This window comes from Dama dama, chromosome 5, assembly GCF_033118175.1.
Source record: "Dama dama isolate Ldn47 chromosome 5, ASM3311817v1, whole genome shotgun sequence".
Classification (NCBI taxonomy): domain Eukaryota; kingdom Metazoa; phylum Chordata; class Mammalia; order Artiodactyla; family Cervidae; genus Dama; species Dama dama.
Genome location: NC_083685.1, coordinates 65,535,001 through 65,553,817, shown reverse-complemented (window position 1 = coordinate 65,553,817; position 18,817 = coordinate 65,535,001). Strand labels below are relative to the sequence as shown.

Below are 18,817 nucleotides of genomic sequence, written 5' to 3'. Positions count from 1 at the left end.
ACAGTTTATCTGTTCTCACTTTAATTCAATTAGCATGATGAAATATGAATATTTCCTGCAGGGATTGAGAAATAAAAGATAATACAGAGCTGTATCTACATGGACATATGGGTTATAGCTATTACCCACAGAAAAACTGCTTCTAAATAAGCCATTATATACTTAAGGACAAGCCTGACTGTTATAATTTGGGTGCTATAGCCATGCTATTAAGAACAAAATCCTATTAAAATCAATTTGTGAAAAAAAAAAAAAAATCAATTTGTGAAACTCATAATCCTTTAATCTGTTCTGCAATAATATGATAGCCAAATCCTGGGAAGTCCCTCATTATCAAAAAGCACATTTTAAAAACAATAATCTCATTGAGGAAAGAGGATTTCGGGTCAGTTAAGTTAAAGCCTAAAAAAGTTCTTTAGATTTAGTGATAAGAAAATTACTGCCATTTACTACCTACATATTTAAATTTCCTGAATCTGTGGGTTTACAGTTTTAATAAAATTTGAAAAAAATTTAGCCTTTATTTCCTCAGATATTTTTCTGACCTGAAACGCCCCTACTGTGCCCCCACCCCCAATACACACTCCTTCATAGGACTCCAATTACATATATATTAGGGTCATTGAAGTTGTCTTATATTTCACAGATGCTATTTTCATTAAAAATTTTTCTTTTCCTCTGAGTTTCATTTTGGATCATATTTATTGCCATAGTCTTTAAATACACTAATCCTTTCTTCTGCTGCAAGTTTAGTCTGCTATTAATCCAATCCAGTGCATTTTTCTTTTCAGACACTGTAGTGTTCATCTCCAGAAGTTTGGCTTGGATCTTTTTTATGTCAATGTTTCTACTTACTTTTTGAACATATAGAATACATTTAGAATCCACCTGCAATGCAGGAGACTTGGGTTCAATCCCTGGGTTGGGAAGATCCCCTGGAGAAGAGAAAGGCTACCCAGTTCAGTATTCTGGCCTAGAGAATTCCATGGGCTGTATAGTCCATGAGGTTGCAAAAAGTCAGACACAACTGAGCAACTTTCACTTTCACAATAACTTTTACATTTATGGTCTTCTAATTCTATTATCTGTGTCAATTCTGGATCAGTTTTGATTGAAGGAGTATTCTTCTCACTAATGAACATATTTTTCCTACTTCTTTGTATGCCTGGTAATCTTTCATCGTATGCCAGACATTATGAATTTTACACTGCTGGGTACTTTTGTATTTGTATATCACTGAGCTTTGTCTGGAATGCATTTAAGTTATCTTGCAATAATTTGATGCTTTCAAGACTTGCTCTTACGGTATGTTAGCTGGGTTGAGGGTAGAGCTCAGTCCACCTTGGATACTCTACTCAATGCCTCGTGAATTATAAATGCGTCTAATCCGGCTGGTGAGAACAGACACTGCCCCAGCCCTCTCGTCTGGCCCTCTGCGGTCGTTCTCTCCTCAGCTTTGGGCAGTCTCCTCATATGCGTGCACAGAATACCCGAGAGGAGAGGGCTCTCTGTCTGGGCCCCTCTCTGCCCTCCAGAATGCTGCCCTGTGAACTCTGTCCACGCTGGTCTCCCTGACTCTCAGCTTCATCCTGACTTTCCGAGGTTCTCCTTCCTTGTGCTGCAGTCAGGAAACTCTCTCAAAAAAAAAATAAGTTGGGATAATTGTAAGACTTACTTTGTCTGTTTCCTTTTTCTAGGAATCACTTTTCTTTGCCATCTAATTTCAAGTATCTTGGAAACCATTATTTTGCGTTTTTTGTTTTTAAGTGTGCATAAGTTCAGTACATTACTGCTTTATCTTGGCTGAAAGTCAAAGTGCCACATTTGAATAAACTTTTGTGAGCTGTTCTGAATTTTAAAAGCAGAGGACTAGGCATTTCTCTATAAAAGTATGAACTAAAGTTAGTCTAAAAATTCTTTCTATAGGTATACAGGTTCTGACAGCTTTTTTTTTTTTCATTCTGATTGTAGTTCTGTAGTTTCCATAGGAAAAAATATTCTACCTTCACATCTAAAATATATTTTTGAAATAATGTAATTATCCTAGATATCTACTGTCTATTTAATATGCAATTTTCTATAATTATATATTTTATAAAAATAGATGCTTTTTTAATGTAATGAAAAAATGGATTTTTTTCTGGCTTTCCACAAAGCCAGGAAAGACTCTTATCCTCTCATTCTCCTATTAATGTAAAAAATGTACAATGTGAAAATGTCTAAAGTTTATATATGTGTAACAGATCCATGATTATAAATTGTATAGGACCCAAATACAGATTCACCTTATATGGTGGCATAAATAAATACTAAAAGATAATCTAGGTGTGGTGTTGATGAAGAGAGATAAAATCTATTAACTTACTGTAAACTAGAAAATTTTTCTTCTCGCTGACTTAGCCCTCCTACCCTGCTTAAAACTCATTCACATTAACATATTTCCTTGGGTTGAGAAATAAGTTACCAAACTGTTAGAAATTTAAAGGTTAAGATGGAGAGAATTCAGGCAACTAGTACAAAGTTACAGTTGCAACTTCTATCTCAACTATGCTAGTCTACTCTCCAGAAAATCCATCACCTTTAATATACCTGAAACTTCTCCCTTCAAGTTTTATTATCTTTCTAAAAAGTGATGCACTTGCCAAAATTGCTCCGTGGTTCAGAGGTACAAGGAATGTCAAATCTGAAGTTACATGCTCAAAATAAGTTTTCCCACTTCATGAATTAGTCTGGCACAGAATCCCTATTGATTTTTTGCACTACAAGATCTACTGGCTTAGGATCACCATCAGTAAAGGTCAGAGTAATTTTGAAAGCCTAAATAAGAGTTTTTAGTCATTCCTGAGTGGACAGATACAATCTAACTGTGGAGAAGTCTGTAAAAATGGGAGGTTACAAGTGGAGGTGATATTAGTCACAGTCACCTGCCCAGGGAAAGAGCTGTGGCAATACAATAGGGACCACAAAGTGAAAAGCAGAAGCCGTGGCTGGGTATGGCTATGAGCTGTGGGTCCCTAGACAGAGAAGTGAATAAGGCAGGTAAGCAAAGAGTTGACACTTCAAGAAAAAAGTCCAAGAATTATACAAAACTAAAATCAGGAAGGTAGATTCAAGTGAAAGTAATAGACGAAAGATCATATTTGGTTCCTGAAACAGAATTTTCATGATCAACTGCCAGAGGGAACAGCTATGCTGATCCTGAAAATAAGCCACCCGAAGTATTACAAATCTGGGTAAGAAAACTGTTCTTAAAAATGCTCTTTGACGAGACACTGCTCTGGGTAGGAGACACAATATTTGAGGTCCTCTGTAACAAGTAGTCGGTGTTTCCTTTTGCAGATGACTCACGACAAGGCCTCGCCTCCGAGTAGTGAACGCCTAACTGTCTCCTGCTGCTTTGATGTGCCTGTGAATACTGAGGGTCACTTGATATTAGTTAAAACTTTAATAAAACAGATTAAAGTGGTTATTTTTGAAGCAGATTTGGTTAGTATCAATAGTTTCTTCTGTAGGAAGATGATACATGAAATGAAACCGTGGGCAGCATGAAAGAGTCAAAATATCTCCTCAAATAATTCACAGAAAATGACTGGCGCAGACGGTTCTTCTTTCAAAGTCTCCAGTTTGCTTTGAAAATCACCCTGGGTAATCAGCTGAATCAGGGCTAATATATATTATCTAGGCCGTGTACTACATTTATTTGAATGACACCTCTTGGAGTTGTGCAAAGTAGAATCTGTCTCTAAAATTAAGTTTAACTTTAGATTACACTAACTGAACTGCTTAATACTTTTTTAGTTATAAATAACACCATCAAACTTAACTGTAATCAAACTGTCCTCAGGTTAATTTAAAAACATTAAATATTTTCAATTTTCTCTCAAAGCCGTCAATCACATACTATAATATCCATTTTTCTAAATCTTTCACTTGATAATTTCCTAAATGAAAAGACAAGCTAAGACAGAAAAATATGAAAAAAGTTACGCATATTTTTCTAAACAATTAAGTATAATACCTCTCATTTCCTCAAGTATTCAAAATTCTATCTTTATATAAAAGTACAAAAAAAATATTGAAAATGAAGCTTTGGGGACTCTGGTTTAAAAGTAAGGAGAAACGTCACTGGAATATTCAAATGGCAAGTCAACACACAGACTAATTTTCTGCAACTTGTAAACTCAAATCTTTTGGTATTCTTTTCCTGTAATGGTGTATTTCTTTCTGGATACAAGGTACTTGAGGCCAACTTAGTTCCTTCTCTGACTCCTCAGCCTCCTGAGCTTGTATTTTATGTCTTTATCCTACCCCACCAACTCTCCTGATTCCTGAAATGCTCAGCTTTGACTGTTCAGTGCTTTAACATTAAGACTCCTTAATGGAAATATTAAGGACTTTATTTTCTCATATACATGGAGAATGGTTACCAGCAACTAGAAGTATAAAGTATCTTTCATTAGCAAATTTAAGAACTCTTAGGGAGTAATACAAACTTACGTATTTCTTCCACAACTTGTGGGTCACATTCTCTGTATTTTTCTACTTCAGCCTTTAGCTGTTCCCTTTGGTCTCGAAGCGAAGAAAGCTCTTTTGCTAGCATAGTTCGCTCTTCCTGCATTCAAAATAATGTTATGTCCAATAAGACAAACAAAATGCCATGTTTTAAGATTATACACTTTATAAACATTTTTATCTTATTTCTCATAACTGATATGCATTAGGCTTTTGACAACAACATACATATATTCACAGTATAAGAACAAACTCAATTCTCATTTTTCTCTGCAATCTCCCATTATATATGTTAACCAAATGGAAACTCAAAGATGATTGTCATTACATGACAGTTGTCATTTGTCATTACATGACAAATGGTCATTTTTTGGAGTTTCACAAGACTATATATATATACACACACACACACACACACACTAAATTTATGGCAACATCAGACAGTATAAAGTTTTCCTTAAAAAAAAGTGTTCTAGATAATTTCCTAGTCTTCAAGAATGATTGACCTTTAAAAATATTTAAAGATATCAGAAACAACAGAACTGTGACCTCCCATCACTTTTCTTTAAAGGTAAACCAAAATAAAATTTTGAAACACAAGATGATCCAATAAACAGTATTTGAAATTTCTAGCCATAGTTTTCATTAACAGGTATAAGTCACAGTGCTGTTGGTATTCAGTTTATATGTATGAAAAATAAGCCCGAACTAAAATCAAATACTGGAAAAGGTTATGGTATAGAACTATAGGATAAGTTTCAGGCAAAACCAAATAGAGTTCCAACTCTCTAATGGGACTCGTTTAAGGTTCCTTGCTAGCTTGTATTTTTCTACTTTTGCCTTCAGTTGCTCTCGTTGGCTCTTTTTGCTAGCATCAATGCAACAGAATGCACGTACAGAGCCTGATGCAGCAGAGCTCAACAGAACTGCAATAACAGAAATGTTCTAGACTGTGTTCTCCAGTGCAGGGCACATTAACTACATGGGGCTGCTAAGGACATGAAATGTGACTCTTGTTACTGAGAAACTGAATTTAATCGTATTTAATTTCAATTCAAAAGTAAACAACTGTATATGATTAATGTATGCCATATTAGCACAGTTCAGGAGTGATTTAAAATAACCACAAGATAAGATGATCATTATTTGCTATCAATACCCAAATCATACATAATCCTCAATGAAAAATGAGAGGAGAAAAAGCTAATGAAGCCCGGTGAAGCAGAGTGTTGAGTATCTGTGAATACAGGGACAGCTCTCCAGATATCTTGAACTGGGAGCCATCCCAGACTGGCTATTAGCAACAAGACCTTTGCCACATTACTTTTTGTGTGTGTGTGTGTGTAATAAAGTTTTATTAAAGTATAAAGGAGATAGAGAAAGCTTCTGACATAGGCATCAGAAGGGGGCAAAAGAGTACCCCCTTTGCTAGTATTAGCAATGGAGTTATATACTCTCCAATGAATCCAAAGAATGTCTGGAGGCTGCAAAGACCTCACCAGACCCACTCCCGTAATTTACATTTTAAGATAACAGTTTTTGCCACATTACTTAGCCTTTCTGTGGTTTCAGTTCCTCAAATGTAAAAATGAAGACAGTAACAGAGGCCACCTCCTTGGACTGTTGGCAAAATTCAATACAGAAAATGCGTTTGGAACAGCACCCGCCTGGCTCATAGTAAGCAGCATATATATGATAGCTATGTCTTCTTCATTGTCACTGTCAGCAGTATCATGGTCACCATGAATAACAGCTAATAGGTAGAAAAAGCTTTCAGCTATTTCTGAAAACTCCTGACTAGCGAACTCAGGATGAATACAAGAGTTCATCTTTCTCAGGACTCGTTCTGAACTCTTGTTACTATAATCTTCTGATAGCTGTAGGCACCAACGAGGTTTGCTAGTGGTTTTTCCCCCTAGTTTCAGAGGTTAAAGTGAATGGGTAATCTTCAGCAGGCTGACTATTATGGGGCGTGAATACGTCACCATTAGTTGAAGGTGCTTCTATAGGTTATTGCCAAATCAAAGGAAAAAAAAACCACGATTAAATTTTAAAAAGTGGCAATTGCTGCCAAATGAAGAAACACAAGATTCAGGTTGTGTCCAGAACTCACCTTCCCTTAAATATTCTTTAGCAATTACCATTTTCCAGTTTCTATCTGTGTCTGTGCTGACTACTCCCAGAAAGAATGTATGTAAAATAACTTTGAAAAGCATAAAGCTATGTAAATCTGTGATGTATTCCTTTCTACAGTGTGACAAGTTTTTGAGTCTCTTTCACAACAAGTGGTACCAACAGAGGCTGCAATGAAATGCTTAGAGGTTCATGTTGATCGTCAACATTTTTTCAAGTTATAAGTTCAAACCTGAGATAATGAAAAAACTAAAAAGTAAAGTGATTTTTAAAAATCCGTAATATAATACTTTAGAGAACACCACACTTTTTAAAAATAAAATAGGTCAATATTCATTTAATCATTTAAAAATATTATAAGACCACAACGGCCCTATATTGACAGTTTTCAATTGGTTCTGTGCCAAGACTTTTAAAAATCCCAACTCTTAAAAATTTACATAAACATTTATACAGGGCTTACTTTGTGCCAGGCTCTCTTCTAAGTGCTTTGCAAATATTAGCTAGCTTAATCAAACAATAACGCAATGAAGCAGATTTTATTATTCCCCATCTTACAACTGAGAAAACCGAGAAGAGAGCGTTTAGGAGACGAAAGCCCAGGCAGTCTGGCTCCAGAGTTTGTTTCTTTGCCACACTGCCATTACAATACAATAAGAATAAATCTAGGTTCACAATCAGTGGATTTATCAGGTCAAATGTTCACAGCCTTTGCTGGGACTTGCTTCTTTTCTAGTAGGAACAGCATCCTCCTCACAGGAAGCACGAATGCTTTCATTACACTTAGAACGGCCATTATTCAAGAATGTACGGATACAAACTTACTGTTTCATGTCTGCCGATTTTAGCTTTCTGGATGCTTTTCTGTAGGTTTGCATACTTTTGGTTTCCCTCAGATAACTATAGAATTGAAACAAATAAAATGGCATACTAAGATAAACTGGTTTAACATAAAGTTTATGAATCAAGAAGACAAAATGAGATTTGCCTTCAGCCCAAGTCAGCATAACAAAAAATGTCAGACTACTTTGGGAACTGACTTCTCTAACTTGAAGAAAAGCAAGTACCATGAATCACTAGGGCAGACTGAGAAAGTTTAAAATATTTCTTCTTATCCTATACAAAAAAATGAATATGTTATCAATCTTTTCAGTCTTCATTCATCAGATTCCCTGCCTCCATCACAAATAACCTGAAGTATATTATTTAAAATTTTAATTTGAAAGTTCAAAAAAATCTTGTTTTATACAAATTCTCTCTTCAAATTTCATTTCACTTCAGACTAAAGGCTTTTTGAAACACTCTGTTTCTTATAGACTGGTAGTACTGTGACCTGTTTTACTAATAGAGAGTCAAAAATGAATTATTCTTAATTATTCTTCTTAAATAAGGTACTTTATGAGGAATTATATACTAAGTTCTTAGAGAAGAAAAAATCTATCAGACAAATCTACTGCCAATTTGGGCTTCCCTGGGAGTTCAGCTGGTAAAGAACTGCCTGCAGTGCAGGAGACCCCGGTTTGATTCCTGGGACAGGAAGATCCCCTGGAGAAGGAACAGTCTACCCACTCCAGTATTCACGGGTTCCCTTGGTGGCTCAGATGGTAAAGAATCCGTCTGCAATGCGGGAGACCTGGGTTCAATCCCTGGGTTGGGAAGATCCCTGGGAGGAGGGTATGGCAACCCCACTCCAGGACTCTTGCCTAGAGAATTCCCATTGACAGAGGAGCCTGGCGGGCCATGGTCCATGGAGTCACAAAGAGCTGAACATGACTAAGCACAGCACAGCACTGCCAATCTTACGCATGTTTCAGATACCTTATAAGTAGCCAGTTTAAGCATTTTACCAAACTTAGAAAGTAAGTTATATTGAAAATGGATTAAGTAACACAAGCATAAAGAGACCTTAGACACAGAATATTCATTAGCACATGGTTGAGCCCACACCAAAAGGGATTGGTTAATTTCAGAACATTGCTTCCCGTCTCAATTTTATTAATCTCACCTGGGCCCCAAACTAAATAAACACCCACAGGAAATTCTCTACCACATCTTTTGCTGTAAACTAGTTAGACATCTTAGACTCGCTGATTGGGTAAAAGTGAAAGCAAAAGTTGCTCAGTCGTGTCTGACTCTTTGCATCCCCATGGACTCTACAGTCCATGGAATTCTCTAAGCCAGAACAGTGGAGTGGGTAGCCTTTCCCTTCTCCAGGGGATCTTCCCAACCCAGGGATCAAACTCCGGTCTCCCACATTGCAGGCTGATTCTTTACCAGCTGAGCCACACGGGAAGCCCCTTGGGAAAGGGCTTTCTTAAAATACATTCTACTCTTCATTCACTCTTGAGTTATAAACATTTGGAAAATAATTAACAAATGGATGAATAATTTATTTTGGCTGATTCTAAAAAGCTGACCTTTCACAATATGACTTCGTTATATGTAGAGGGTGAATTATACTTAGATACCCCTTTTTGCTTAAAAATCACAAACAGTATCTTCAAAAAGTTGGTAGCTTTACCCTGACTTTAAGAAATCTTCCACTTCTCAATATGTACAAAGGGAATATTGTTAGTATTCCTTTGGTTGTCTAGTCCTTGATTCTAATCCATAGCACGAACAAGATCCATCTGTGATGCCAAGAGGACATCACCATCAAACCAGTTATACCTCTTCTAGAGAGAGTAATTATCTTCCTAAGTTGAAATACAAAAATCTGCTGTAGAGTTAAGAGCCAAAATAAGCTTTAAAGCCCCAAATTTAGCAAAGAGACCTTGTTCTTTAAAACAAGCGTTCACATTTATAAAATAACACCATGTTTAAAATGTTAATATTCCACCTTGAAGGACCCATCTGAAATAACTTATTAAATGCATGTAATATCTTCATTTAGGAGTATTTTCCAATGAAAAAATACACATAGGTATTAGCATAACATTTTTACATTACAAATGTTTAAAAACTAACCAGATAGGTAGATGTTACTCCCTAAATGAAGAACTATGTAAAAATAAGCCAATAATTAATGAACATATTAACATATCTTAATTATATTAATGAAATGTTTCCCAGATATTGTATGTCTGCTTGTAATTATTTACAACTTAAAAGCTTTTGAAAAAGAGCTAATTCAGGAATTTCTTAACTCTGAAAATAATCTTATGTATTTTAAATGTGATTTCATGATTTGTCACTTTAACTATCTCGGTTAAATGATGCTATCAAATGAGAAGCTTCTGCTAATTATCCTAAGCACTGAAACAATTTGGTTCAACTCAGTAGGGAAGGAATCTTGGCTCTGTTTAGTTCTTAAAATCTCAATTGCTGGAAACAACGAAAGCAACTTCTGTGAGGCAGCCCATGCTATCCGTTTTTCATCTACACGTCTCTTAGAAGCAATATTGCTATAGTTCCTAACACATCCCTTGGAATTAAACCAAATGTAGGCCTCCAGTGATTAAGAGCTCAGATTTTCAGACACTGCAGATATCATCTAAACCAGCAGTCCTAAACTTGAGCACACACCAGGGTCACCCGAAGGGAGTGTAAAAGCCCAGGCTGCTGCCCGCCCCCCACCCCTCAGGCTTTGAACAGTAGAGGTCTAAGGCACAGCCTAATAACGTGCATCTCTAACATACTCCCAGGTGATGGGATGCTGATGCTTCTGATTACGGGCATCACACTTTTGAGAACTACTGAAGTACTAGAGAAATCTGTTTCTTTGCAGTAACAAACCCAACTAAAATACACAAGATATTAATATATGGGAGAATGTTACCTAGTTCATCAGCAAAAATGAATTACTGCTAAGCACTGTAGTCTGAACCAGAAATAAAACATCTCAGTATTTGTCACTGAAAGAAACACAAAAGTCCAACATTCACAAAATTAGAAAAAGAAGTGATATTCTATAATGAGAAAAAATATTCACCACAGGACTCCTTTAAAGAGCAAACTCTCTTGACATATTTCTGTAACATAAAACAAGAACCAACTACATGCTGTAACAATCTACTTCCAACTTTCATTAAAGCAAATAATAACTTTTAAAACCCAAGTAACTCAGAAAAAACAGCAGCAGCAACAACAAAAGTGACTTATAATAAGTAAGAACAGGATTTCATCTTCAGACTTGAGGAAGGGTCTGACAATGCTTCTCTTTAATGCATTGCAGTCCACCTATGCAGACACTGAGGCTTCAGAGACATAATTGCCAATGTTTTCTCAAGGGCTGCCTGGAGGAACAGAAAGATTGATTCACGCTGGCTGCACTGGAATTCTGATTCGCTCCTTTTTAGAAGTAAAATTTGAAGGCTTTTGAAAGAAATACAGAAGTCCTCATAGGTGGGAAAGAATGTCAAGGAAAGGAGGATGGGGAAAAAAGGTAATAGTAAAAGAATCCAGTAAAAGTCTACTGCTTTATCAAAACTCATGTACAATATGTTATGGAAAAAAGAGGTTCTATGTCTTGTTTCTCCTCAAAAAAAAAGAGAGAGAGAGAGGGCCAGTATAATTTAAAATTTTATATATTTAAAAAGTCATTATTAGTATATCTGGGGCTCCCCAGGTGGCATCGGTGGTAAAGAACCCACCTGCCAATGTAGGAGATATAACAGACTCAGGCTCGATCCCTGGGTCGGAGAGGTACCCTGGAGGAGAGCATGGCAACCCACTCCAGTATTCTTGCCTGGAGAATCCCATGGACAGAGGAGCCTGGCAGGCTACAGTAAATAGAGCTGCAGAGTCAGATACGACTGAAGCGACTGAGCACACACACATTAGTGTATCTACAATTTTAAAATTAAGATGACATGCCATTTAGGAATCAATCATAACAAAACAATGAGTACTATAAAAATGAATTTGTATATAAAGAAGGGGGTTATATAAGTGTCTTAACAATAGAGAAATCTTAAATTGCTATTTCATGGTATCGATGTGTCACAATTATGCAGTCAAAGTAAACATTTTAGAACTTTTTTAGTTCTACCACTTTATTGCCACCAACCCATCTCCCTCCACCCTCGTGCACACATGCTCAGGCATGTAACCCCATGAACTGCAGCCTGCCAGGCTCCTCTGTCCGTGGACTTTTCCAGGCAAGAATACTGGAGTGGGTTGCCATTTCCTTCTCCTTAGAAGAACTTTTAATGACACCAATGTAGAGTGTTTAAAAAGCTGGAAACAAAACTGTCGATCCATTTGAGAGACTGTGTGCTGCGCTTAGTCGCTCAGTCATGTTGGACTCTGTGACTCCATGGACTAGCCTGCCAGGCACCTCTGTCCTTGGGGATTCTCCAGGTAAGAATACTGGAGTGAGTTGCCATGATCTTCTCAACCCAGGGATCAAACTCAGGTCTCCCACATTGCAGGCAGATGCTTTACTGTCTGAGACACAAGGGAAGCTCTTTGAGAGACTATGTATGATCAAAAAACCAACCCCCCAAAATAAAAACCTGTAAGAAAATGCACAGAACTTGAAAATGGTTATTTTTGTATTGTGAAACATAAAATTTTCTATGTTGTGACTATTATTTTAGAAATCCTTTTCCTGGGTAAGGGGGTAGGAGAAGAAAAGAAGAGGTGAGGCAGATTAAGAGGTACAAACTTCCAGTTGCAAAATAAATGACTCATGAGTATGAAATGTACAGTGTGTGGAATGTAGTCAATAACTCCAATCTTGGTAAGGTGACATATCGCAACTGTACTTATCATGGCGATCAGTCTGAAATGTACAGAAATACAGAATCACAGTGTTGTGTAACAGGAACCAACAAAGTATAGTGACTCATAGAAAAAGATCAAATTTGTGGTTACCAGAGACGGGGGTATGCAGGGGGAACTGGAGGAGGACAGTCAAAAGGTACATACTTTTTTCTAAAATTAGTTAACTGTAATTGGAGACTAATTACTTTACAATATCGTGGTGGTTTCTGCCTCACATCGACACGAATCAGCACACGTGTCTCCCCATCCTGAACTCCCCAGTCTGTTCTCTACGTCTGAAAAGATACACACTTCTAGTTATTACTGTGTACCAGGGATACAATGTATAACATGATAAATACAATTAGCATTGTGTATGTTAAATATGAAAGTTAAGACAGTAAATCCTAAGAATTCTCATCCAAGACAATTTTTTTCTATTTCTTTAATTTGGTATCTATAGGAGACGATGAATATTCACTAAATTTATTGTGGTAATCACTGCATGATGTATGTTAATCAAATCATTATGCAGTACACCTTAAATTTATATAGTTATGTCAACTATATCTCAATAAAACTAGAAGAAAAATTACTTTCCTATTATAAGCAATACATGAATACATTTTCAATATATTAAAATGAGTTAGTTTTTTTAAAAAAGACTCAAACATCACAGAACTCAACGAAGTCAGTAGGCTGCTTCTTACAAAACTTAATACTCTAATCATATGATCCAACAACAGCATTCCTTGAGATTTACCCAAGAACTTCATTCCTTTCAAAGACTAAATAAATATTCCACTTTTGTATATACCATATTTTGTTTATCCGTTTGCCTGGTGATTAACCTCTGGGCTGTTCCCACCTTTTCACTACTGTGAATAACACTGCTCTGAACACTGTTACACCCGAGACCTCTTGTTTTCGGTTCTTTGGGGGGATACACTTTGAAGTGGAACTGTTGGGTCTTATGGTAATTCTGTTTAACTTTCTGGGGAAACACCATACCGTTTTCCATAATGGCTTCACCATACATTCCCATCAGCTATGCACAAGCTTCAATTTCTCCAACACTTATCATTTTTTCTTTTTCATCACAGCTATCCTAATGGGTGTGATGTGAAAGCTGAACTTTTAATTTTATCATTTTGTCCTTCACCAACTGTATAAAACAAGTTTACTCCCTGTAGGCTTCCCCAAAATGGATACTGGCAATAGCTTAAAAGAATGATAATCTGATGGCTGAAAAATGACATTCCATTATTGTTTTAATTTGTAAGTCTTTGATTTTCAAGATTTAGCATCTTTTCATATATCTAGTGATTATGTAAATGTATTTCTTCACTGACTTCATTAATAATGTCCTATGACCATTATTTCATTGCATTGTTTACCCTTTTCTCATGTATTTTTAGGGACTGTTTATATGTAGAAGACTGTAATTACTTGGTTAGAAATGTTTAACTTTTAATGTTATCTTCCAATATGCAAATTTTAATTCTTTATGCAAATACATCAACTTTTTGGCTTTTAGATTCTGCGTCTTGCTTAGAAAAGCCTTTCAAACTAATACTGTACAAATACTTTCCTTCTATTATTATATTCTTTTGATCTTTCACTCTAAAAGACCTCTGGTTTATTTTGGAAAAGGGGTGGGGTAGGGCTCTAACTTTAATTCATTTCAATATACACCCAATTATCCCTACACTTTACTGAACAGTCTGGCCTCTTCCCTCAGAATTGATAAGATGTATGGCATCGTTATCATCAAATAGACAGGTATACAAAAGCTTAGGGAATAAGCCGAAAGCTTATGCCTACGGCTTCTTTGTATGGCCATACTTCTCTGCGTATTCTCACACAGATAACCAGTGTTTAAAAATATTTATCTGGTTGCGTCGAGCCTTAGCGGCAGCACGTGGAATCTTTCATTGTAGGCTCTCCAGCTGTGGTGCAAGGACTCAAAAGTCGCAGCATGCATGGGCTTAGTCTCTCCACAGCTTGTGGGATCTTAGTTTCCTGACCAGGGATGGGACCTCACCCCTCACTGTGAGGTGGACTCTTAACTGCTGGACCACCAGGGAAGTCTTGCAAGTTTTAGTTACTATAGCATTATATATTGATATCTGATAGAGAAAACCCTACCCCATTGTTCTTCCTTTCTAAAATACTTTCTTGTCCTTCTCCTTAATATTTACTTATGGATGTATTTCGCTGGGCCAGGTCTTAGTTGCGGCAGGCAGGATTCTAATCTTCATCGCGGCACGAGGGATCTTTTTAGTTGCGTACACTCTTTGTTGTGCATGTGGGATATGGCCCCCTGAGCAGGGAACGAGCCCGGGCCCCTGTGTTGGGAGCGTGGAGCCCGACCCACTGGACCACCAGGGGAGTCCCTCTCAGTCCTTCTTGCAGTTTCTTTACTACAGGAACATGAGAATTATCCATGCAAATCTAGTAGGAGCCTGGTTACTATAACATATACATGACATATAATGAATTGACATTTTTATGGCTGACTTTGGTCGTTCATCAATGTGCTGCTCCTTTACTCGAGAGCTCTTCGGTGTCCTTCAGTGGAGCTGCGGTCTTCTTCACGACTGCCTTGCCCATCTCTGGTAAGGGTTTAATATTTGTTTTGGTGCTGAGGGACAGGCAATGAACCCAGGCCTAAGCCTACCATTTTAAGGAATGTTCTTTGCCACAGTGGTTGATCTCAAGTGTTAAATCTGGATAAGATCAGAGTTTTTTGTTCAATGATTGTGGGGAACAACTCTCTCCTGCCCTCTGGATTATAATCCGCATAGCTACAAGGAAGCAAACAGTTTACATTACGGCTGGCAGCCCTCTTGTAAACATGAAGAAAGCTGGCGCAAGGACCAAGGCATTATACAAGAGGCAAAACCAAGAGAAACAGGGTCAGAATCCAGATTAAATTACATTTAAGTATGCTCTATCTTTGAAATATTTTAATTTAAATGAGACATAACATCAAAAGTGCCGCTATTGCTCATACCAAGTCAACCCGGGTTTTCTACCTTCACTACAGTAAATATTTTAACTATTACAATAGATAGTGCTTTAACAATAGTCTGTTTCATATATGAAACACTCTTTATGAGACATATATGAAACACACTATAGTGCTGGCCAGCTATGACAGCTGTGAAATATTTTGGAAGACATCAAACTTCAACATTCTTATTCCTCTATGCTGGGTTACAGCACTGTCTTTAAGAATAGGAATGAGCAGAATAAAGTAATATATGCCAGGAAGGCTCTTCATTCAATAAACATTTATGAAGTGCTCACTATACATATGGTTACAATACTATTGGCTCAAACCTTTCCACTGGATACAGTAACAAATCACTCAAGGCATGTATGAGCGCTGAATGCTGAATACTTTTGAAATATTTTCTTTATGCTACAAGACGATGCTCATTAAAAGGTAACACTCTCTGAAGCTAGTAAAAATACAGCAGATTAATATTCCACTTAACCAGTTCAAACTTCCAGCAGTGCAACCCAGTGGAACACACTTCAGAACCTGAGAAAAGTATAGCAGGAATCCTGAATAATGGACACAGAAAAAACATGGGAATCCCATCAGGAAAGCAACGTCAGGGGAACGCGAAGCCACTTATTAAGTACACGCTTGAGAAGAATTCTGACACTCACACGTAATACCTGATGAAGATGAGATCACGATAAACATTACAGTGTAAAGAAACAAACTGTGAGAGCCATGCACAGCAAATGAGACTAGCATTCCTTCAGGTAGACGTATCAGCAACCTGTTCAGTCAGACACAGAACTAAAGGAATGACAAGGAAAAGAAGGTAAGATGATTTGAAAACTATTGCGAATGAACTATTTATAAATTCTAGGAAGCAATAAAAATATTAAGAAATAGTTAAGAGATACAGAAGATAAAGAGGTCCAACAAAGCCTTATGTCATTAGAGTTAAGTCAGAAATTGTGACTATACTCAAAGCCTTATACAGAATCCAACTGGAAGTCAGTCAGATATTTTGAAAGCCAAAGACATGCAAAATCCAATTGATACTGAGAGGGAAGTTAGATACAAAGTTATGGAGGATTATAGACTCTTTAAACATGAGAACTGGGCTCTAACATGGCAAACACAGAACTGAGGGCTAAGTATGAGGGCTACTAATTGCCTACCAACTTCCATTATTTCCTAGGACCTCAGACAATAGTGAAAATAAAAGGAATTATTGTCTGTCAGTGCCGTGGGCAAGAATATGTCCTAGGTAGGTAGTTTCTGTTAAGAAATCCATCTTAAGGCTTCCCTGGTGGCTCAGTGGTGAAGAATCCACCTGCCAATGCAGGAGACACAGGTCTGATCCCTGATCTGAGAGGATCCCACACATCAGGGCAGCTAAGTCCGTGTGCCACAAGTATTAAGCCAGGGCTCTAGAGCTCAGGAGCTGCAACTACTGCGCCCACGCTCCCTAGAGCCTGTGCACCGCAACAAGAGAAGCCACTGCAATGAGAAGCGGCACACCACAAATAAAGAGGAGCCCGCACTCTCTGCAATTAGAGAAAAGCCCGCTCAGCAGTGAAGACCCAGCACAACCAGAAACAAACATTTAGGTTGGTGCAAAAGTAACTTCAGTTTTGCATTGTTGAAATTTGCTGTTTGATATTGGAATACATTCTTAAATAAATGTGGTTATGCTACATATCATTTTAATGAGCATTTCTTGCTTTATATTTTTATGCTAATGACTTACTATTTCCTGTTTACTTCCTATTTATTTCAGACTAGAGAAATGATGTTAAGGCAAAAAGCAAATTTGAGTGATTTTCTTATTTGAATTTTCTTATTCACTGGTCGTTCAAGAAGTTTTGCAAAGGAGACGAGAGCCTTGAAGACAAGAAGCACGGTGGCCGGCCACTGGAAGTTGACAATGACCAATTAAGAGGATCATCAAAGCTGATCCTCCTACAAGTACATGAGAAGCTGCTAAAGAACTCAACGTTGACCACTGTACAGTCGTTCAGCATTTGAAGCAAATTGGAAAGGTGAAAATGTTCAGTAAGTGGGTGCCTCATGAACTGACTAAAAATCCAAAAAATAATTGTTTAGAAGTGTCTTCTCTTATGCTATCCAACAACAATGAACCATTTCTCAATCGGATTGTGACGTGCAATGAAAAGCACATTTTATATGACAACCAGCTCGAAGCTGCAAAGCACTTCCCAGAGCCAAACTTGCACCAAAAAAAGGTCATGGCCATTGTTTGGTGGTCTGCTACCTGTCTGATCCACTATCACTTTTTGAATCTCAGCAAAACCTTTACATCTGAGAAGTATGCTCAGCAAATTGATGAGGATGTATCAAAAACTACAATGCCTGCAGCCAGCATTGGTCAACAGAAAGGGTGAACTCTTCTCTAAAACAACGCCCGACCACACGTCATACAGCCAATGCTGCAAAAACTGAATGAATTAGGCTACGAAGTTTTGCCTCACTTGGCATATTTACCTGACCTCTCGCCAACTGACTAACACTTTTAAAGCATCTCAACAACTTTTTGCAAGGAAAATGCTTTCACAACCAGCAGGAGGGAGAAAATGCTTTCCAAGAGTTTGCTTAATCCCGAAACACAGATTTTTATGCTACAGGAATAACAAACTTATTTCTCATTGATAAAAATGTACTGATTGTAATGCTTCTTATTTTGATTAATAAAAACGTGTTTGAGCCTCCTTATAATGATTTAAAATTCATGGTCTGAAATTGCATTACTTTTTCACCAATTTAAATAAATAAGTAGATAAAGTAAAAAGGATGTCATAAAAAAAAAATCCATTTGAGAAGAAAACCCAAAATCTACTTGGAAGAACAACCCTTTAATTATCTGGAATGACAGACTGTTTAACAAGAAAATTTTTTAAATCAAGGGGAGATTTAAAATTAATTATAAAGATTTGTATTATTAATATTTTTGTGTTAAGAAATAACCTATACATATTTTGCATAACTGGCTTGATTTAGCCAGTAAAGAATCAGCCTACAATGCAGGAGACCTGGGCTTGATCTGTGGGTCAGGTCAATCTCCTGGAGAAGGGAATGGAAACCCACTCCACTATTCTTGCCTGGAGAATCCCATAGACAGAGGGGCTGTGCAGGCTACAGTCCACAGGGTCGCAAAGGGGTGGACGTGACTAAGCATGCATGCATTTTGCACTGTACTTGTAGGGTAAAACCACAGATGCAACTTAATTCCTCCCCACAACTGCCAACAGTTCAGCGAGGGAAGTGCTTCCTTTGCCACTAAATGAAGAATTGGGAGTCCCACAAATTTTTGATCACTCTTAATCAAGATCTACCATTTTTTTAAGTTGGCAAACAAAGCCTCAATTCAGAAATTAGAATGTCTCACATAATGATCAACACTTCAACTCTTGATTTAAAGCTAAGACTTTTCAGCAA

General features: G+C 37.2%; 1 protein-coding gene across 3 annotated transcripts in view; it reads right to left on the bottom strand.

Annotated features, from left to right (window-relative positions):
* Nucleotides 1-18,817, bottom strand: part of MND1 (meiotic nuclear divisions 1) — an 85,651-nt gene that overhangs the window by 25,268 nt on the left and 41,566 nt on the right. For all 3 annotated transcript variants that reach the window (XR_009692909.1, XR_009692910.1, XM_061142533.1), the window contains exons 5-6: nt 7,471-7,545; nt 4,498-4,612 (exon numbers count right to left, since the gene is read on the bottom strand). Coding sequence is in view for 1 of the 3 variants with exons in the window: in XM_061142533.1 (XP_060998516.1) it covers nt 4,498-4,612; nt 7,471-7,545 (190 nt within the window). In the remaining 2 variants the exon portion in view is untranslated. The remainder of the gene's footprint in view (nt 1-4,497; nt 4,613-7,470; nt 7,546-18,817) is intronic.